Source organism: Cygnus atratus, chromosome 1, assembly GCF_013377495.2.
Source record: "Cygnus atratus isolate AKBS03 ecotype Queensland, Australia chromosome 1, CAtr_DNAZoo_HiC_assembly, whole genome shotgun sequence".
NCBI lineage: Eukaryota > Metazoa > Chordata > Aves > Anseriformes > Anatidae > Cygnus > Cygnus atratus.
The window spans coordinates 146864789-146887485 of record NC_066362.1 but is presented as its reverse complement, the minus strand read 5'-3'; the positions used below and the strand labels follow the sequence as shown (position 1 = coordinate 146887485).

The following is a 22697-nucleotide window of genomic DNA, read 5'->3' as shown; positions in this document are numbered from 1 at the left end:
GAAGATGTTTGAGAACTACTGCACTTGGCAAAATATGGAACTGACTTTCAGTTAATTTTCCCTGATTGTTACTCATATATTTCAATACAATCAGCTGAAATATCTTATTTTTCTTAATCACTGCAAATTAATATCCTGTCTCATCCTGCAAGTCTCTGATCTGTCTTTCTGACAAGTAGGTGGTATCGGCATCCCCTGCCAATAAGTTGAATGAATTTTACATCTGCGCGCTGTAGTATGTCTTGTAGATACAAATGGAAGATGACCCTCTCAAGAGGAAAATAATGGGGGAGGGAAGGAGTTCATTATTTTAATCTTCTGTTGCTTTCTCTTAAAAGTTATCTGTTAATATTTTGCTAGTTCAGGAGCCTAAATGAAATATTACTTTCAAGTTATAAATAACTTGCATCCCCTTCCTGTGAATGTTAGATTAATAAGCCTTTCTCACTCTTTACCTTGGGGGCTCTGTAAGTCTTCCAATTAGCTATTAACTGCCTGATAAAAGATTGCAGTATTTTATGTTATCACTTTGATTTACTGATCTTTTTTTTCAGATGAATATATCGCCAGTAGCTCTTGCTCGCATTTATGAAGAAGACTTTAAGCAAGATATGGCTGCCTTAAAGGTATAGATACTCGAGCGTCTAAATTTTAGAGTATTTTAATGCAATTACTCTGGTAAGGAATCTGATTTTGACAGTTTGATTTGGGGGAGGGGGGACAACAAAACACAATTGATTGTTTGTCTGATGAAGTGTTGTTCATAAATTGACTAGTGATTTACTTTTTCATTCTTCTAAGGAGAAAAAGGCTTTATATTGCACACCTTTTGAATAAAGAGGGGGAGAAAAAGCATGACTATTCTGAAAGAGGAATGAAGAAGTTAAATTTATTTAAGAACACAGACTTGGTTCACAGATAATACTTAGTTACTGTCATGCAGAAATATCCTGATCTAAAGCATGTAAAACATCAAATATTCTTTCTCTGAGTTCGGGTGACTTTGCTTCTTGGCCAGAGTACTGTCAGAAGCAGGCAGTAAAACACTGGGGAAAGTGTATAAAAAAACTAGTATATTTCTTTTTCTGTCCCTCATTTCTATTTTTTAATATTATCTGCATCTTAAATAGTGCTTGCAACCTTTTTATGATATTTGAAACATTTTTGGTAAGATAAAATTGAGAAGAATGGTCTTTAAAATTTGTTTCTTAAATTGGAGTGGCTTGTCAGTAGAGTATTTCATACAGTCTGAACTGTTACCATTTCTTTGTTTAAGGTCCTTCCCCCTACAGTATATATGAGAGTGACTGAAAACATTCCTCAGATAATTTCCTTCATAAAAACAATAATTGCTAACGGACAGGCTTATGCAACCTCGCAAGGTAAGATTTGTAGTAAGGCACCTCCTCATTAGCACATGCGTGGGAAGTCAGTGCTCGTAGTGATCCTGTTTAGGGATCAGGTGAGATACGCTATACCAGGTTGTGTTGATTACTACAGTGGTGGGAGCAACTCGTTTGTGATGATGCAAGTGTGTCAAACAACTCTTATGCCATTTCTAAGTTAAAAGTAGTTCATTATTTAACATAATTGTTTACTGTAATGAGCTGCTGTCTCAGCTCCTGTGGGGAAGTCCTGGCCTGGGTTCTGCAAGGGAGCTGGGGGAAGCTTACAGCTGTAAACAGGAGCTGGATATCTCCTATGCACTGTAAAAGACAGGCCTGCAAAACAACGTGTGGAAAATTTTTAGTAGCACTAGTGGCTGTAGAAGGATGCAAATGTGTTTTAACTGGAACACTAGTAGGTGATAATTCAGTCATGGGAGGGGATTGCTAGTTAGCAGGGAAAAACCCAGGCAGATGTCCAGAAAACAGTGTTGTCTTAGGTGCAAAATGAGCAAATGCAATAAGGTTACTGAAAAGGTAGTAACAGGGAAACATGGGCTGCTACTTCTGCAGCATTTCTGGTTTTCTACATCAGAATTTCAAATGGAAGTTTAAAGGTACTTTGTTTTGTTTTGCTTTCAGGGAAATATTATCTCTCCATCATATCAGCAGAGTGAATGTGCCCCATCTTTGCTCTAAAACTAAATATTTTTTCCTATTAGGCAATGTTTATTTCGACGTTAAGTCTTGGGGGGAAAGATACGGAGTATTAACTGCTATTAGTCCTGATACACAAGATGAAGCAGGTAAGTTCATGGCAGCAACTTGTTTGTGTTAATTCTTTGTCTGAACTCCTGATGTATCTATGCATAAACCTTCATTCAACAGTTTTCTAACTTGTTGTGTATAGCTAGCATTTTTAGTTGATTAGGATGTCATGTTTTAGTGATTACTTACTGGGGCACTCACTGTTGGCAGTGCAAGCGGAAACTCAGTCTTTTTTCATGCTTGGTTTTCTCTATACCTTTGTTCTGGTACTTTAGAACAATCACGATTCTTACTCAATTTTATTTAAATCTTTGGGAGCATTGTAGACAAGCTTAGTAATGAGGTGATGCTCTCAGCCCTTGTGCTAGCCAGCAGTGAGGTGGGCGAGGGGAAATGCTGGGAAACGTCATCTCCCATGTTATTGTTGGGCAGTTGCACCCTTCTGGTGTGTGCTAACCAGATGCATTTACTTCTTGCATTATTTACCACCAGACTACTGCTAAGCAGAGTGGTTGTGTGAGCCCTTTTGACGGGCTGTGGTAATGTACACTTGGCTGTGTTCTTCTTTTTTTGCTGCTGTTTTGCTGAGCAGGATTGCTGATCCTCTCTGTAGTTTCCGTAAGCTGGCTCTGATCAGGTCTTTGCATAGCTCGATGCAGGTCTCCTGTGTGCTTTGCACACTGAAGTTCACTACCTCTTCATTGAAAAAAAATTGTGTTTGCAATTACTGGAAATGTCTAGGAGGTGATACTCAGGTGAATTGCAGCCAGAAGCTTCTCACAGCTCCGCTCTAGAGTTGTTTCATTACAGCTCACAAAGGGAACGTTCTGTAGGGGCAGTTACTGACAGGCTGAAACCATCCTCCTGATTAATTCTAGGCACGTAGTAGCATAGGGGTCCCCAGCTGAATATAGGTAGGGATGTCCTGCATTTTATTGTGCTGTATTACCTTTCTCGTGTGTGCACAGAAGGCGTTTTGAGGAGCTGTGCCCTCCTGTTTGCTGCTGGAGAACTGCATTCAGAACTGGGGTCCTGTGGTGTGTGCTCTGCTTTAGCAGGTCCCCAGCTTCTTGGGGCCTTGGGGTGTTTTTAGTGACAATTCGAAACAGAGAGGTGCCAAAACAGGGTTTTGCCTGCTGTCTCCTCTATTCTGAAATTTAAAGACCAGTGAATTGTAGGTCACTTTCTTTCTCTGCACATCTAGAACATTTCCGTTCCTAAATGTCCCAGACAGCATGCTCATAGCCAAAGCAAACTGTGGTGGCTGCAGGGCACAGTGTCATAACCAGCATCTCCTGAAGAGATCCCTGCTGCTCTCCGACGTGAGTGAGCACTTCCTTGTAGAGCTCTGTTAACTCTGTGGGCTGCCCTAGGGTTAACAGAGGCCCTGGGGAGCCTGCTGTAGGTGAGCCTGCTCTGGGCAGGGTTTGGGTAAGATGTTTCCAGAGGTATCCCCTGGCTGCAACCATTCATATTTTACCCTGCTTCCCCTCCATTCGCTTACTACTGAACTTACTCTAATCTCTGAAGATTCAGTGACCGTTCCTTTGTTTGTAACTGAGAAGATGAAGAGTTCTTTTTCGCAGTAATATACTCCAGAAAGGCAAGAGAGGGATGGAATCAACAGATACAGGTCAAACAGAGCCTGGCAAAATAGTGAAAGCTGAGATGAAGATTCAGTTGGTAGAGCTCAGGTTATATTTCTGTCCCTTTATTTCTTATCAATTTTGAATGATGAAGCAGGTGTAATGGATTTTTGTAATGTGTTTCGCTTAATATTGCATGACATTCTGAATAAAAACAGCCTCTATATAATATCAATAAAGTACAAGTGGAATGGATCGAGAAAAATGACCATCTGATAGAGCTCTGAAAATAGCTGTGAATCATCATTAAAATGTGTTGGTAGTGGAATGCTGCGGGGATAGGTTTGGACCCAGTCATACATGGTGTTTTTGTTAATGATCTGGAATAAGTAGAGGAAAGAAGTAAATCTAACGTCACTGCTGATAAAAAACTGATGAGCAATGTTAAATAATTAAGGATTTTTTCTTCTGCTGCTGCAGTGCAACCTGTATGTCCTAGGAAGCTAGCTGATAAGTAACTAAGCGAATGAGGTAAAACCAGAGAAGGCCAAAAGAACTGAAAGGATGAGATGTATTAAAGAATCTTGAATCCATCTTTTTAGCCTGCAGAAGTCAAATTCAACATACTGTTTGTTGTTTTTTTTTTTTTTTTCAAAAGCTTGATTAAGAAACTGGAAGCCCAGGGTAAGCAGGAAAGGAGGAAGGATGCAGGAAAAGAAGTTGGGCAGAAAATAAAATCTGAATGGTTCACTAAGCACACGCTTCTGCTTTCTTTCATTTGTTCTGTTTTTTTTTTTTTCCTGAGACATGTCCCATTAACAAATCCCTTTTCCATGGTAGTTGATACTGATAAACGCTATGGTAAAGATTTTGCGCTGTGGAAAGCTGCCAAACCTCAAGAGCTATCTTGGACTTCTCCCTGGGGAAAAGGAAGACCTGGATGGCACATCGAGTGCTCCACGATATCAAGGTCAGATTTCTTGTATTTTAAATCCATCGCTGTTTTTTTTGTCTTCAGTCACAGTACGATAGTAGAAGCAGCACTGCTGTTTTTATGATCGGTAGAAAGCACCAGTTTTAAACTGCATACTTTCTGTAGCTGTCTTGTTATATTTTGGCATTTTCTCTCCTTTGAGAGAAAAGCGTGCATTTAAAATAAGCCATGCAAGATCACACAGATGATTAGGGAGTCTTTTAACTGGAATTGAGTAACCAAAGTTTTTGTGAAAGTTAAGAAAGACCTCTTTCATCTTCCTTCCACGTCATGCAATCTCCAGCAGACCCAGTCAAGCCTGTAGTGCAGTATCAGGAGGACAGGGTATGGGATTCTAGCAGACATAGGAGGCTTTGCTGGCATTATCTTAACGGCAGTTGAGAATGCGTCTGCTAATCATCTATCATTATTCAGATTTCTTTAAAAGTCAGCCACAGTATTAAATATTCAGATTTCTACGTGGCAGTATATTCTGTGGGCATGATGTGAACTGTGTGTAGTAGCAGTTTGCTTAGAGACGTCTTAAATTAATTTGCCCTCAATTTAGAGTTTTGTTTTATTTTTTCCATAGGACAGTAGTACTTTGTCCTGTGCAGTATTAATTTATGACCTATTAATTTGTGTTTGGAAAAAAAGGGGCTTTAACTCTTCCCTCGTGAAACATTGATAGTGGTACTTAGTTTTGCATTAGTTTCATGTCTTTTTTTCAAAGCCAATAAGAAATTATTGAGATCTGACCTTGTGTAACTTGAGAGTTTTGAACCCAAGCTGAAAGTAGATGGAACAACTGCTTCAGGTTTCTCTTTCGTAGGCCGTGCTGGTGCATGTAGGGTCATTAGTCATTACTACCTGCTAGCAAAAAGCATTTATAAAGGTGATTTTATGTCACTAAACAGTTTCAGTGCTGTGGAACAGTTCTTAAAGCATCTGAAGTGCACAGAAGCATGTTGCATTTGAAGTGCAACCTATGACAGAAGTGCACACTAGGTAAGAAAGGACAACCTGTTACAAAATGGCCTATCTGCTAATGTGATGCTATTTAGAGTATGTATGTATTTTCTGTACCCTTTACTGTGATGAGACTCCTGCCATGTAAATAGGAGTTTACCCATGGAGAGCAGAAGTGTAGTAATCTGGGACTGTAAGAAATGGGGAGCTTATTTTTGTAAGTTACCTGAAGTGTTGTACTGTCACAGTCAGCTCTCAAGTACCCATTTTAAGTAATAACTACTTGTCTGTTTTGCCAAAGATCTCAAAGCTCTTTAAGTTAGGTGAATTAATTTCAAAATATCTTTGAAGTGTGTGTGTGTGTGTGAGAGGGAGAGAGAGAGAGAGAGAGAATGAGAGAGAGAGAGGTGAAGGGCATCGGTCTCTAGTACCGTCCTGGAGAAGGGAACCATCTGACGTGACTCAGGTCTGATCTGGAGCTTCACTTACAGTGAGGTGGGCTGCAGCTTTTGTCCCGGAGCATTTTGCAGATCTGTCTTTTTCCCTCTCCTCAGCTCTTATTTGTGTTGTTGGAGGAAACTGCTGATGGACAGTGTTCCTCTTTAGGTGGCAAGAGATAAGGGGCAGGCTGGGGTATCTCTCTGAAGGTCCGTACTAAATCTAGTTTTGGAGCAGGCAGGAAGAAGCAGAGGGGCATGAGCTTTGGAAATAGCCACAGACAGTCTGTCTTCCGTTCTTTCTCCTAGTTTTCTTCTATTTCTCTGCCCCAAACTGGGAGGGTCTATAAATGTAAAAATCTATAGAGATTTATGCCTACAAATACCTGAAGGGAAGGTGCAAAAAGATGGAGCCAGGCTCTTTTCAGAGGTACCCAGTGCCAGGACAAGAGGCAGTGGGCACAAACTAGAACACAGGAAGCTCCCTGTGAACATCAGGAAACACATTCTCACTGTGCAAGTGATGGAGCACTGGCACAGGTAGCACAGAGAAGTTGTGGGGTCTCCTCCTTGGAGACCCTCAAAAGCTGCCTGGACATGGTCTTGGGCAGCCTGCGCTGGGTGCTGTTCCTTTTGCTGGAGCAGATGGCCTCCAGAGGTCCCTTCCAGCCTCAGCCAGTCCGTGGTTGTGTGAACTAGTACTGCAGTGCCATCGTGAGCCAGGGTGTTGTGTCCCAAGAAGGGACAAAAATCTTGGCATCCAACGAGGACCAACTTGTTAATGGGACGTAAGGAGAGACTGTATGTATTCAAAAGTGCACGCATATGTAGCTTGTCTTTCATTTTCTACTTGCATAGACATTGTGTCTTCCCCAACTTGAGCGTCTGCAGTTTCTGTGATGTTAGCATTGATTTACTTCCCTGTGAGCTGGTAAGTATTGTCCATGTAAGAGGCGGGCAAAATAAAGTTATCAGCTTGCCCAACGTGACCTAGCAGGGACTTCATGAAGCAGTGGATACACTTTAGGAGCCTTGACTCCTGAGGCTTAACCAGAAAGTAGTTTGTCATACTGTCACATGAATACCTTCCTTCCAGCCACCAGTAGTTTAGAGACGTCTGTGCCATGCAAGCCCTTGGGTAACCCACATGGAGTTGGCATTGCTGTTGGGATGAGAGAAGTGGGCTCGGGAGAATCAGAGGCAAGGGGCTCAGATAAGTTCCCTTGTCATTAACCCATGCATGTGTGTAATTCAGGCTGTGACTGAATGAGAGGTTTGCATTTCCAACAGGTCACTCAGAGATAATACGCGTGGCAGTATTGTTTCTCCTTTGGTTTCTGGCTTTTCAGTGGACTTGGTTCTTCAGTCTCATTCACGTGGGTCCAGAATTAGGCATTTTCTTTTGACATTATAACAGGATAGGACTAAGCATTTTCTATCATAACTGTGTACGGTATTGTCTGAATTCTTACAGAAAAGGTGCAAGATAAAGCATAGGAACACCAAATTTGAAGAAATGTTCATCACTGAAGTTTTGTCTGTAGGTGAAGGAAGCTGTCTGATGCTGATACCATAACAGAACAAGGAAAGGAGATGTCCTGCTTGCCGTTCTTTAATCTAAATTAGAAAAATAATTGCTCATAGTAAGGAAGATTAATAGCAGGCGGGTATGGTCCTGTCCATGCAGGTCCTGCTGCAATTTTGGTATTAAGATCTGTGTAAAATCCTCCTCTGAAACTGTAATCATTCAATAATGTATTTATATTGATGATGTTTCGTCTTATTATTTTCTGCATTTCTTTTACAAAAACCTTTTGTAGTGTTCTACTTACTGATCAGGGAATTATTGTTACAGCGCAGTGTTTGGAAAGCAACTGGACATCCATTCTGGGGGAATAGATCTTGCGTTTCCTCATCATGAAAATGAAATTGCGCAGTGCGAGGTGTATCATCAGTGCGAGCAGTGGGGGAATTATTTTTTGCATTCTGGTAAGTAAAATGTCAGTCACCTGAGAGGCCTGTACAAGTATCAGGGGTTTTGATTTTTTTATTTTTTTTAAGGTTTGACACTGTATGGCATGAAAAGTGAAGGAAACCTTACAAACATGCTGTACTGCAGTGACCAAGTTCTGTCCTCACTAAAAGAAGAAACATAAATGAGTGAATCTTGAAGCTGTAGAACAAATGCCTTTATAAAGCAGTTACAGTGAAATACTAAATATCATCTGGGGAAATTTCCAAATAATATCAGTGTATGTGTTATCCGTGTACAATTATTCCTAATTAAAATGTGGAAAGAAGGGTTCTTCCTGTAGAATCTCATCTCTCCTTTCACTTGATTTCTGCAAAATGTGAGGGTATTGGTTATGATAATGGTTTCTTTTCAAATTTTACTTTGGCTGTGACAGTCCTGCTGGAAGAGGGTGAAAATAATTGATCTTTTCTGTATGTCCTCCTAAAAATAGAAATTCCTGCTGTCTTTGAGATAGAACCCTCAGTATCTGAAGGTAGGTGAGTGAAGGTGACAGGTAGCTGATCATGCTGTTTTTAAAGCTTTGAAACTGGAATAAACCAGTTCAGTTCTCCATCATCTCTCAGCACCAGTTGCTTGTGGGCTTAGAAGAAAGTTTTCAGTAGAATGCTGAGTAAAATAGCCTGTAATTATAAATACAGGGTAAAGCTCTTCTCTTACAAAAAGACTCCATACTACTGGAAGATAAGAATGGAGAGAAGGCTAAGATGCCTGAACCGATGAGCCAACAAAGCTCACAGTTGTGACTGTAGAGAAACATCTGGGCTGGGATGTTTTGAAATGTGGGAGAAACCTAACAAGCAGATGTTCTGCTGCAATGGACTGGAAGCTCTGAATGCATGATTCACATACCTGTAACTATTTAAATTCTTCTGAGAAGCTTGTGGGTTTTTGTTGTTTGTTTTGTTTTTTTAAATCCTCCAGCAGCAGTATGTTGAGTGATGAGTAAGAGACGCAAGGTTAATGCTGAAGACTGAGTCAGACACTTTGGTCTAGTCTGCTCAGGCGTGACCAAAGAGGTTGATGCTGGGTGAGTGACTTGGTCTTGGTGTAGCCCATAGATGCCACAGACCTCTGCATCTCTTTTCCCCTAGAAGTGACCTTGGTGCCTGCGCTTGACTTCTGACTTTTGAGATAGCAAAGTGTCTTTTACTCACTTGGTCTTCAGCTTTATGATATTGCTGTTATGTAGAACTGCTGCCTTACACAATAATGCTTCAGTGAAGATTGTGCTGTACAAAGCTGTGAACAATGCCATTATGTGATGGGACTGGCAGCGTCCTTCTGGTAGAAACTGAAATTTGTTCTTCCTATTGTAGTTGTAGTGGTTCTGGATGGTCTCCAGAGAACTGAAGGCAACTGACTGCAGATTGAACCTGACTTTCTTCTTGCTGAGCAATACTTTGTGCAAGATCTCTTGTTGAACGCTATCAGCTGCTTGTTTGAGCAAGAGCTGTAGAGCTGTGGCACACTCTGGGAATTACCGAGGCCTTTGTGTATTTGTACTGTTTGGGGTTAATACAGAATTCTAGTTTCAGTTCTCAATGTAGAGGCTGTTACAAGTCAACAGAAACTGTCCAGAGGCTGGTGCATCCTCCAGGGTACACTTTACTCCTGAAGTGCTGGAAAATTCTCTGTGCTTCCAATGAGATAGACAATACACGGTTACTGCCAGCTGGAGCCTTCTGGAAAAAAAAAAAAAAAGGGAAAAAAAAACCCAACAGTTAATCTGAGTTCTCTAGCTTGGAGTCAAAACTATAGGGGAAATATTCTTTGAAACTAAGCAAATAAAGAGGATTCAAGATTCCTTTTCTCAAGAAAAGGAAAAAAAAAAATACCTTGATTCCAAGGGCAGTTTGAGTGCTGAGGTTCTCTAGGAGCTGACAGATTACATTCATTAATTCAAAAACTTTTGCTGGAGGACGATAACGTGAATTATTTAGGGCAAATGAATCAGCTTCAGAAACAATTTATTCTGGTAACAGACTTCAGAATTTCAGCAGGCTCAGAATTGGAGAAGCAATCCCCATTAGAGGAAGAAAATCCCTGCACTGGGGATAAATCTTCTTATAAGGACTTTATTTTTAGACTACTTGTGCTCTGGGAAGAGCACCAAGCCAAAGTTATGAAAATCCTTATATTTTGTGATTTCTTTAATGAAATCATTCCAAGTGCTGAAGCTCTTGAAGAGGAGTATTATTTCAAATTCAGGTGTTACCTGTACCTTATTAAGACGTGGCCAAATTGCTTGAAATTAGGCTGCCTACAGTTCAGTCAGTCAGTATTCAGGCAGCTTTACAAAAGCAAAATAAATAAATAAGTGTACCCAGCCTATTCCTTTTCCCCTGACAAAGGTTTGTGTATGGGGCGTTTACTGTGGTTGTTAGAGCTACAAGCGTCCAGTGTTTCTGGCAGTCCGCATGTTTTTATTTAGGGCTCTGAATTTAACTACACGGCAGTGGAAACGGCCTCACCTGATAGATGATGACTAAACATCATGAAAATGAGATTTTTATTTAAGTGTAGATTTTTGTTGTAGCTGGTTCTGGATCCATACATCTCTCGATTCTTTGCTACCCTTGAAAGGGTGCTGTGCAAACTTAAACGTGCAGGTGGTGGAGGTAGGACTGGAGGTGGCTTTCTCCTGGAGAATCCCCACTGACTTGAACCACTGTCAGAAAGAGCTAGGAGGTGAAACCAGACGCTTCTCATTCACCAGGCCCAAGAGGATTGCTCTTCTCTCCAGAAGAGTTGGTGGGAATTTTGTCCCCTTGGAGAAGGGAGAGGGCTCCCGGCAGGGCGGCAGAGCAGCGCTGTGCAGAGTGATGCAAAATTCCGGCATCAGACTGGGCTGCCCTGCAAGAATTGAAACCTCTTCCACCATCTGTGAAAACGGAGCCATAATTGCACGTAGTGTGTCTGCCCTGAGGAGCACCCCGAGGCATCGGGTAGCGCTGGCCTGCTGAATCTGGAAGAATGCAAGGTTGCTGGTGGGGTATTAAAGAATAAGGAAAGTTCACGCTTAAAAATCTGCATCTGAGTAGGGTTAAGCGCTGGGCTCTGCAGTTAACAGAGTGTCTGAAAACTCTGTGTTAGTTGTGGGTGCTTGGTAACTTACAGGATTACTCTATTAATAGGAGAAGCCAATTAAGGCTTTTAACTACATTTCTGAAATGATGCTGAGTAGCGTTTTATTGCCTCTGTGTTCAGCGTCCCTCTGGCTCTGAATAATTGATGTCTTCTATCAGTGGTGGTGGTGTGGCTAGTGCAGACAAGGTCCAGGAGCATACAGCTTTATCTTCTGCATTGCCTTGGCAGAACTTCATCCTGAAGCCAAGCTCTGCTTACTCTCCTAAGTGTGATGGAGATCTTTACTTCCTTTTTCTTGTGCCACGGCCCTGTAAATGGAAGGTCCATGCTGCTATTGAAAGCTGTATTTTTGCTTAGAGATTACATATTAAAATAAACTAACTCAAATTAGGCATCATAGCTGTAACTTCCCCCCCCTTTCTTTTTCTTGCTCTCCCAAAGTCTGGTGAAGTGCGGGACCTTTGATAGGTAGTAAATTCACCTTGCAACAGACCACAGTGAGGAGCAGGCTTCTGTAAACATCACATCAGCGAGCAAGCAAATGAATCCCTTTCTTCAAGCAGAACTTGGGCAATTTTGAGCATGATCTGGCTTCGAAGTTAGCCCTGCTAGGAGCAGGGTTCAGCTGAGCAGCCTGACGACTTTGCTTACCACCTAAATCCCCCTGTTATTTTTCTTCTACCTCATCAGCTCCCCAAGGCAGCAGGAAAGGAATGAGTCCTGGTGGAGGACCTGCACGCACACTGCTGGGAGGCATGCCCTGTGTGAAGAAGCTGCACTGTGAGCAGCATTAGCATGCAACTCCTGGTGCCACACAGACACACTCCTTGCTGCCTGGAGTGCTCTAGAGATGCCACACCACAGAGGCTGTGGTTAACAGCCACGTGTGCTTGGTGTGGCACAGCTGAGAGCTGTGAAGGGGGACTCAGCATGTGGGGAGAAGGTCTGGATGGCCACCTTGGACTCTCCCCACTGCCTTCACTAGCCCCGCTTCGAGCGAGCATACTCCCAGATAGTGCCAATGACTTTATTTCCCGTATACAGTACTCCTCACCAACTCTTCTCTGTGACTTTAAGCTCCTGTCAGATTTTTTGGCATAAGTATTCAGAAGAAACACAGACGGCTTTTTCAGAAAGTTACTTCTGAGCAGCAAAATCTACCAGTTGCCTTGCAAAAGCTTTGACTTGCTTTATGGTATCTCTTAAAATCAAACTTCAGAAAACAGATCCTCAGATCTGAGAGTCTTCCTTATCCTGTCTAATCCATTCTGGCAACCAACTCTTTCCAAACTTTTGGTAGATCGAGTTTCAGAATAGGGGATGCACAGAAAACTTTACACTTAAGGTATTTTGGATTAACACCATAAACTTTTGGATTAAAAAAAAATTAGTAGCACATAGTACATACAGAAAATTGTTTGGGTTTCATTAACATTGTATTGCAGGATATTTGGATGATCTTTAAAAGTTTTAACATATTTCTGGAAAGTCTAGTTTAACAGGTAAAATACTTTTCTGTGAAGATTGAAAAATGCTTGCTTGCTTGTTGTTTTTTTTTTAATCAATTCATTATCAACTTGGTTAAGGGAGACTTTTTGTTTTTTCCTTATTTTTTTTTCCTTATGTCTCTGCTCCTAGAGTGGTTCTTTTTTGAATAACGTTTTCTTCAGTTTTAAAATTCACCCAGCCCATGTCGAGGATGGTGTGACCAAGCTTTTGAACAGTAATTTACACGTTGCATTGAGATGGTTGGCGCACGTCCATCTCAGCGTATGCTGCCTCCTGAGACTCCAGTGTCAGAGCTTTTTTCTCATTCACTGCCCATTGAGAAGCATGCTAACTTATCCCAATTCTTTTTTTTTTTTTTCTAGGGCATTTGCACATTAAAGGAAGTCAAGAAAAAATGTCCAAGTCATTAAAAAACTACATAACAATTAAGGTAATCTATTTTTGTGAGCTGAAGAGATGTATGTATGTAACACGTAAATATTACTCACAGCCTTCTTTTGAGAAAACACATGAGCATTTGCTTGTACTGCAGTGAAAGAAGTGAAGCAGAGTGTTTTTCTAATGCAGGTGTACCTGTTATTCTCTGCTTGGACGCAGGAAACCTGCTGTGACTCAAGGATTGTTCATAACTTGGGTCTCACTGAGCTGAGAGTGTTTGTAGGAGCAGCATTTGTGCCTAGTACCAGAAATCTGCGTCGCAGTAATGGGTTCTCTTCTGTACACTCATCATGTATGAGTTTGGGACTTAGGCAAGGGTGGATATTTTTCCTTGGCCTGCTTTAGGCGAAAAGGGAAATAGTCTCAGCATTTTCTCAGTAATTTATCAGGTATTCTGCAACTACACTATCATAATGGTCTCTTTTCTTCTCCTTTATTTTATTTCATTTTTTTACTGTCAACTTCTTGCTGATGTACACAGACCATTGTCTTTTAATACCTCCAAGCTGCACGAATACGTCCTGTTTTACCGTGTCAGAGAGAAGCAACCATTTGCCAGAAGCAGTTCAGTGAGTCAGTAACTTGTGGATCCTCTTCATTCCTCCCTGAAGGCCCACAAAGGGGTTGAGCCAAAGTTTGCGGCGTAGCGCAGAGCAGGGTTTGTGTCATCGTGGTGGTGATACCATCTCAGCTCCAGCGGTGGCTGACACCTATTGTTCGAAGCGGGTAATTTTCTTCCTTTAGACAAAGCTTGAGAGGCTGCTTCAGCACTTATGTTCCCCTCTGCCCTCTTGGAAGACTAATTACAGTCCTTTTAAGAGGAGTTCTGCTTTATTCTGAACTCTCCCGGTCTTGTCTCGTGTGTGTACAGTTAAGCCTCACCTCCCTTAGGAAAATTATCCATCGCTCACGGTTTTCACAGCAGTTTCCTGAGTCCAAGCAGATGTTGTAGGCAGGGTGGAGGAATGGCTATTAATGCAATGCACGCAACAAAAAAATGTATAGAAATGCTCCCCTGCATTTTTCCAGTGACACTTCTTTGTACGGAGGAAAGTGTTGTGCAGGAGGCACACAGAAATTTCTTTGTAGCCAGCAGCGATATGCTCAGCAGCAAAACATTCAGGGCCTTCTCTCTTTCCTTGTGGGTTTCTTCTAATGTCTGCGATTAGACATGGCTAGCAAGTGTTAATCCTCTCCGGCAAGTAACTTTCAGTCCAGCGAGCCAGATTTCTTCCCATACGGTCTTTTTGCATCCTGGACGCTAAGCCCTGTGTGGAGCTCTGTGCCTGTGCTCTGAAAAATTCACGGTCTCGGATGGTGCCGGCGGCTTTTCCTTTGTCTCGGGTGGCAGAGGAGCGCGGAGCACATTCCTGGCAGCCACTGAGGCATGGCTCTCCTTTCCTGCAGCCGTGCTGGATGCTCTCAGTCCAGCTGCGCTATTTTTCTTCCCCCTTGTTCCCTTTTCTGTGCGCGTTTTTTTTTTTTTTTTTCATATATAATGGCTATTAATTCTGACCTCCAAAATCAAGTGTGTGGCAATAATACACTGCCAAGCACCCCGCTTTGAAAGATTTACGGGTACTTTCTTCCTCCGTGCTCTGTTCTTAATGCAATACAGAACTGATTTCTGCAATTTGGATGACCCCTTCCCAAATTCAAAGTTTTCCTCAGTAGAATTTATTTCCTTGCTTTACTGACGTTGTTTTCCTTCTGTATATTAGCATAAAGCTTCTGGGAACACTGAGTACGTAAAGTTATGAGTTAAGTTTATTTCCAAAAAAAAAAAAAAAAACATTTAGTTTCACAATCTGTTTCTTGATTTAGCTTGCACTGATTGCCTCAATTATTTCTATTTTCACTTGAGAGACTGCACATTGCTGACATTTCGTTACCTTCAGTGTTCAGGCTGGTTTAGTCTGGCAGCAGAAGCTAAATTCCGAAATGTGCATCTTTAAGCAAATGACACTTCTCGGGTTTTCTTCTTGTACTGACTTCACCTTACGATTTTCTATTTCAGTGGTACTTCAGTGTTACAAACTTACTATAACCAATTTGCAAACTGGAGGAAAAAAAAAAAAAAAAGCCAGGAATGTGATGTTCAGTTAATCTGCCACCTTGTTCAACCTTCTCGCTGAGAGCAGAGCTGTCAAGTGATTGAATGTTTTATCCGTGTCCCTTCCAAGCATTTAAATAGTTCTTTGTCGGGGTAGTAAATTATTTTTACAGCTAGATTAGTAGGGTGAAATTAATGAGGTCTCACAACTAGCATAGATAAATTCCAGTGATATTTTTTTTTAAAAAGCTTTTTGTTCACTCCCATGTTTTCCTTCATAAGCTAGTCCTCCAGAAAAGGTACACTCATTTTCTTCTTCGAGAAGTTTTTCTTTGTCATAAACTTTACAAAACTTAGGAGTTGTCCTTTCCTGTAGGATTGTATCCCTCTCTTAGTCTAGTAAATTATTTTTTCCCCCCAACAGGTCTTTATTCAATGTATGTTTGATCATCGTAACAAAGTATTTTTCAGGGTTTTATATTTGTGATTGACATTATATGTATATTTGTATATTCTATGTATATATACACATTATATGTGTATGGAATTAGATTTTATTTAGTTTAGACTTTAAACCGGTTTTCTAATTTAAAATTTTAATCCTAATTTAAAGATCAAAGGTTATTTGTAATGTCAGTTTGTCTGAAATATGCTGTAAAACTAGCGTAAGAGAATTGAACAACGGATAAAGAAATTATCTGGTATAATACTAAAGCTGTCTTTTTGTGGGTGGAGTTTAGGATTTTCTGAAGAAATTTTCATCGGATCAATTCAGGATGTTTTGTCTGCGCAGCAGGTACAGCTCAGGTAAGAAAAAGGTACGCCTGGCTTTTCACACACACTTCCCAGAGTGGAGATCTGGTGGCGCAGAGGAGCGGGTTCCTCCTGCCGTGCCTCGCAGCTCCCACCCTACGCGGGAAGGTTCGCTGTGCTCTGTGGGGTTGCTCTTAGGCTGACATTTAGAAAGGCATCTTTACCGAGGGCAGCACTTAACTGTTTGTCTAAATACCTTCCTGAAACTGAGGTTAATTACAACTCTGAATTAATTACGCTTTCGATTAATGAATTACCTCCACCTCTTGATTTGCATCTGTGGCAGCCAGTTACATTTCAGTCACAACCAACTGTTTTTAGAGACACATGCAGGTAGAGTTTTGCCTTCTATTCCTCTAGGGTACGACAAGGGCTTATCCCTAATAATTTTTTATTTTTATTTTACTTCTGTCCCGTGGAGTTGCTCGGCATTCAGGGCAGTGCAGCTCACTTGGACGAACGCTTGATGAGCTGATGATCGCGGTAAGCTGGCAGAAGCTGCTGGCAGGGAAAGCTGCGGGGGAATTTCGCTGGCTTCCCTCTCTCTACACCAGAGTGTTTCCATCAGGCAGGCGCTGCTGTTAACCAGAAGAGGTTTTTGTACGGGTAGCATTGTTACCGGTTTATGGGTATCTGCCAAAAGTGGATGGTAGCTCCATGGCTGCTGTTGGATAATATGATTCGTCAGCACTCCTGGTACTGCGCTGAGATGCTGGAGCACACTGAAACACCTGCTGTGTTATTTAAGCCGGCCTCCAGATGCCTCAAATAAAGCACACCTAGCAGTAGGACTGGGAGAACTGACGTGGTGATGGCTCTGTGGCTTTGCTAATGCGTAACACGCTGTGCATCCTCACAGACAGGCAGTTACTGGACTGGGAAATCTTTTTGCTCATTAATACCTCTGGCTGCTTGCAGGAGCTGCCTGCTCGATGGAGCCTTGCTTTTCCATGGCAGTCAAAGACATCGGGAAGGCTGCGTGTTCCTGAAATACTTGGAAGCGTGGGATAATAAGAGCGTGCTGGTTTGTAGCTGCCAGCCTCCACCACTGTAGGAGTGGAGGAGCGAATGCTGGCGGGGGGGTTGCAAGAGGACCAGCCCCTGCCTGCAGGGTGCTGCTGCTGTGGGGACAGCAGCCTGCCTGGCTGTTTCCTCTGGGCCTCTGTCGGCAGAGGAAATAAATTGTGCACACTTGAGTGGCACTCTGGCTGCAGCTGGGGGCACATGGGAGCCTGGAGTGAATAAAACAAAGGATGAAGTAAAAAGGCTGGCACCTACAGCATTGTCATACCTCTGTTTGTTCTAGAAACAAAAGGTGAGTGGCTGGGTTGCCTTAGTTGCCTCAGGGGTGAGGGATGGCATGGACAGTCCTGCAGCTGAGGATGCCTGCACACCCCTCTGCACTGCTCCTGAGCTGGCTGCCTTTGAACTGACCTGAGAAGGACGTGGTGATACTTTGCCTTATTTTTAGGTTAAATGTATTCCCATGATAAAAAACAGGGCTGCCTGTGCAAATCTAGGTGTCTTCGCTAAAAGGAAGCGGTGGTGTTGTATCAATATAACGCCAGCGAGCCACTCTGCAGATAGGAGTTGCTGGAGGGCGTGCAGCACTGCCACATGATGAGGCAGGATGCGGTGCTGACTGCAGGACCCTTGCCGGATAAACGGGCAGAGTCAGGCACTTACTGTGCAGTGAGTCAGAGCGTGCCCGTGCCGTCAGCTCAGTTCAAAGATGACTACTGCATTTCTCCTTGCTGCCTGCTTCCAGGAGGTGAGATCCCAAGCGCCTTCGGATTGTTCCTAAAAAGCTTTCTGTAGCCTGAGCCTGTTGGTGACGATTCCTGCCATCCCAGCCTTGGAAGGAGAACACGTTATCCTTGCTGGAATAGAAGCTTGGAGAGTTGGGCAGCGTTAATGTGCTCGTCGGATTGAGCCCATTAAAGGCCTTCAGGAACGCTTAGATGAGGCCAGTGTCTGATGGCTCTTCTCATCTGGAAGCGTGGAGGTGCTGTCCACTAGGATAAAGCTCCTCTGTGAAGAAGGGGCTGCGTTGCCTGGGGCTGGGGGCAGGTCACCACAGGCTCTAGACATCGGTGCTACTTAACAGTAGCAGCACACAGCCAAGAAGACATGACCAGAGAAACAGGTTTGAAAATAAAGCCTGAGAAATGAGGCATGACAGATGCTAGTCATCTCCCTCTGTGCTTGGGTACTGCAGCAGTGGCAGGCTGGGGTTTGCTCCTCTGCTTAAAGAAATCAGACTGCAAATGCTGGGTGGCATTGCCACCTGTGCTTTCTGACTCCAGCTTACCCCTGTGTGTCTGCTTCTGTGCACACAAAGTGCTGAGCGGTGTGTTAGGGAAAAATAAGACGTGCAACAGAAGAACGGCGTGGTCTGCTGCTGCCACTGCCGATGCTGTAATCGCTGATCCCTAGCCGCTCTGCTCTACTTACTGATTTTTTCATTCTGAGGCTATCAAGCACACGTTCAGTACTCTGCAGTTTCCCTGGATATTTCAGAGAGAGTCCTTTGGTGCTGTAGTTTATGTAGATCTTGTGCTCAGAATGGGCCTTTTTGTGGTCTGTGATACATTTACCCTAAAAACCCTCTGCTTATCTCCGGAACAGGCTCAGAGATTTTCTGTACTTGAATGAACTGAAGCGTTTTCCTCGTTCGGGTCTCGAATCGTCGGTGCTAACAGCAAACACTCTGTTACTCTGCATTTAGCAGTGATGGTTTCCGTGGCAAGGAGGGAAGGGGTAGATGGAGAGCTGCTCGAGCAGTTTGTGAGCCCTGTGGTGCGTTTGCAGCACGTGGCGGGGTTAGAAGAATGCCCTGAATCAGTGGAGAAGAATGGCTTTAATCAAAGCTTCATCAGAATAAACTTTCATCAAGTATTCCTCTTGGAGGCCCTGTAACCAGGGTAATCAGTTGAGTAATCTTAGTGGATATAAATGATGTCCTTCGATATCTCACGGTTTTCTAAAAGTCACTACGTCAGTCTTTTTAAAAGCTTAGTAAAGCTTAATTTTAAAACCAATGTTAACAAGTCAGGAATGCAGATTTTTAATTACACACAAGTGGAAAACCTGACAAATACAGTCCAGACTAACGCCTCAGTTACACTGGGACAAATCCTGCAGAAAGTCTGTTTAAACAGCTAGGCTTCTTTGGGATTTATGCTAATGGCCCTGAGATCAGGGCTCACATCTGGCTTCTGCCCTCGGTGAAGTTACCTTGTGCAGACCTAGACTGCAAAATGCTGGGTGCCTCTAGATGTTTAGGTGCTGGTGATACGGTCCCTTAGCAGTAAGCGCCTGTATTCCTCAGTCATTGGTGAGGGTTAGGCGTCTTTGGAGGTCTGCAAAGACAGAATGTGTCTACCTAAATTAGAAATATAAATTAAAATAGGAACAAAATTCAGGGGGAGATAAGGTATGTTCTCCCAGCTTTAATCTGGGGGGGACGATTAGAAGTACATGCCATCCAAATGCGTTAGATTAATAACCAGGCAGAAAGATTCAATACCGAAAAAAGAACTTTAAATCAAGTAGGTGTTGCTTCAGAGAGCTTCCGAACAATTTTCAGAACAGTCTAAAGCCTTTCCAGTAGGTTACATGTTGTCATATATAATGATTGTCTTTTATGTTGATCCAATTCACCTAGTGCACTTGAAAAGCAGAGTTGCTAATTAAATGTGCAATTACGAAAAGTTTGCTCTGACAAGTAACAACAAACTTTTGTTCCCGGAATGACTGTGGCTCAGAGTATCGTGCCTGTGTATGACAGCAACATCCTCCATATCACAACGCTTGTTGTTTTGTGGTTTTTTTTTCTTAGCGGTAGAATTCAGTGACGAGACCATGAATGATGCAAAGCACCTTCTCCAGGCAATCTCCTCGTTTATTAGAGATGCAAATGCTTATATGAAAGGACAGCTGGTATGTGACCCTGTTAGAGAAGACATACTGTGGGAAAGGTAAGCGTGCTTCCTGTGTCTAGAGATTGTCATTATGTGAGCAATAATTTGCAAATTGCTGACAGGCTCGGAGGGCTGAACTTTGTAACATACTGAGTTCTGTTAAAGAAGAACTGGGAAGCTGTCTTCCCTGCTACCCTCACCGAGGCTAGCTTTTTTTCTTATTTTTTTAGCCAGCTGTTTTTCCTCACGGTCTGCTATACTTAGTTCATTGTATTTGTACAATCATGTTATTCATCTAGTGTGCCTGACCTAATATAAGCATATTTGCACCTCCTGACTGATGTAGAAGGAAAAGCTATGTCTGAAGTCGCAAAGCTACCCAGGACATAAGAAGAACTGTGTGTTAGTGACTGAAGAAGAAAGAAGACAACTGGAAAGTAATACACCTTGGGTACACGAGGTTGTAGTGAAACTGGCTTACAGGCTGGTGTGAAGGAGAGAAGGGTTACTCAGAAACTGGTCAGGAGAGATTTCATAGGGAAAGAAGAAGTTCTGTTTGCTGGGACCCTGACAGTGATGAGGAGAATCTCTTTTGGAGCCCCTCACAAAAATTAGATCGTCTTCCAGAATCACAGAGTGATTTGGGTTCAAAGGGACCCTTAAGGATCACCTAGTTCCAGCCCCCTGCCATGGGCACAGACACCTTCCGCTAGACCAGCTTGCTCAAATCCGGGGATGTGGATGGTGTTGGGTGTAAACGTGAGGAGCGTGGTGCTCTGGATTTAGGGCAGGAGAAGCAGCGAGTGCTCGGAAACACCACGTGTACAAGCAGCTTTGAGGCGTGCGATCAGAGGGGAAGATGAAGTGGGAGACAGTTTCTTGGTGGTGCGTGCACGGTCGTATTGAAGAGCTCGTGGCTGTACCAACTGTGTCTCACTGTGTCTCGTAGGGAGCACCGGAGCATGTCACAAGGCGGGGGGGGTGTTTGAATTAGCTACTCGTGATACTGGGCAGCTGAAGCTGTCCTTCAGCTGGAGGCAGCAGGGGACTTGCTGGTGAGGGATAAGGCTTAGAGGTGTGAGGCACGTAAGGAAGTCAAAACAGAGTGTCAGTGGAGGACGTAAGAGAGGGCAAATCTTGTGTATCACTAAATATAAAGTTCTTATTTTTGGAAAGCGATAGATGTTGAATGGAGAAGGGAAAAATCAAAGGAAATAGCTTTGGGTGAATGGATTTAGTGTAGCAGCCATTCAATATCTGAGAGAGGCAGGTATTCCAGGCAAAACCACTCAGAAACAGGCACAACAGGGTTGAGGCGATCCCCAGAGGTACTACGATAGCTTGAGGCTCCGCAGGTAACTCTGCTCCTGCGGCTTCATTGTGGAGCAGCATCCCCGTGTCAGTGGCTGTCAATACTCAGTTCATCTAGCTTTGTACAACAGAAAGCTGCCAGCAGTTGTTCGCAGCTTGCTGTTGATTGCCCCTGCTCAGCTCACCCTCCCCTGCCAAGCGGCCCCGCTGGGCAGTGCTCCTGCGACGACAAGTGCAGGCTGCGTGAAGTGGGCTTGGCTTTTCCACCAGACCTTTATCTCAGCCTGTGGCGGGGCCATGGAGCTGGAATTCAGCTATCCTAGGAAATGGGGAAGCAGAGCCTGCATTGGGGCCGGATCCTGCCAACAGGGCTCCTACCTGACCCGACCCAGCTCTCCTGCTAAGCGCTGGAGCAACGCGTGTGACGTGGCTTTGGAAGAGAAACGTGCCCTCAGCGTGAAGAGCAGGCTGCTAGAATAAAAGGACTTAGCAAAACCGCTAACATGCTAAATATCTAGCCGGCTTTCCATCTGTTTTTAAATGATGAAGGCGAGCATTGCTCCGCTGTTGGTTCCTGTGATTAATGATGTATTTGTTGAACGGATGTAGCGCTTTGGGTTCTGACAGGCGTCAAGTTTTTTCCCTTTGCAACCGAAAAATGTGTTCTCTCCTGATCAGCGTAGCATCTCCCCTCCCGGAGCAGCTCAGGAGGAAATGAGTGTCCTTCCGATGACTCCTCCTGACTAGCTGACGGCTTCAGCGTACTGCTGGCATCTTGTTTGTCTTATCTTAAACGTTACCTTTTTTCTTCTTGAAGGCTAGCCAACACAAAAGTAAACGTGAAGGCTGCATTTGCAGATGACTTTGACACCTCCAGGGCTGTTGCAGCAATTATGGACCTCGTTCACCATGGCAACAGACAGCTTAAGGCTGTTACTAAGGTAACCCATTAGGATACAGAGATCAGAAAATGACAGCTGTCCACTGTCCTACTGTTTAATGCAGACAGATTAGTTTATTGTTCACACGAGAAACCAGCAGAAACAAAGCTCCATAAATTGTTGACCTTAATGGTCCCCATTTGTCCTGGCTGTAGCGCAGGAATTATATATGACTATTGTATTATGCCTTGCTGTGACCAAAGTATCTCTCTTTGCTGCTGCCCGATATTATTTATACCTCGGGTTTTCGAAAGGCCTGAAGCCTCTGTGACATGCAGCTAATTTTTAATGCTGGTTTTACGGCCTTACCGCGCTTCTTTGCTTAGTATCTGTGCCTAGAAGTGGGCTTTAGTAGGGAAAGGGGTGGTGGTCGCTTCTGGGGGGGCTTTGGCAGGCAGGCACAGTTAGCTCTAGGTGCATGAATGCGCACGGTGGTGAGCCCGGCATCAAGGAGCAGGGATCTGTTGCT

The 22697-nt window shown here is 43.3% G+C and overlaps 1 protein-coding gene across 3 annotated transcripts in view; it reads left to right on the top strand.

Annotated features, from left to right (window-relative positions):
* Positions 1 to 22697, top strand: part of CARS2 (cysteinyl-tRNA synthetase 2, mitochondrial) — a 37057-nt gene that overhangs the window by 6266 nt on the left and 8094 nt on the right. For all 3 annotated transcript variants that reach the window (XM_035565600.2, XM_035565599.2, XM_050708094.1), the window contains 9 exons: positions 555 to 626; positions 1277 to 1382; positions 2108 to 2191; positions 4580 to 4709; positions 7974 to 8107; positions 13112 to 13179; positions 15981 to 16047; positions 19895 to 20033; positions 22105 to 22228. In XM_035565600.2, the coding sequence (XP_035421493.1) occupies positions 555 to 626; positions 1277 to 1382; positions 2108 to 2191; positions 4580 to 4709; positions 7974 to 8107; positions 13112 to 13179; positions 15981 to 16047; positions 19895 to 20033; positions 22105 to 22228 (924 nt within the window). The remainder of the gene's footprint in view (positions 1 to 554; positions 627 to 1276; positions 1383 to 2107; positions 2192 to 4579; positions 4710 to 7973; positions 8108 to 13111; positions 13180 to 15980; positions 16048 to 19894; positions 20034 to 22104; positions 22229 to 22697) is intronic.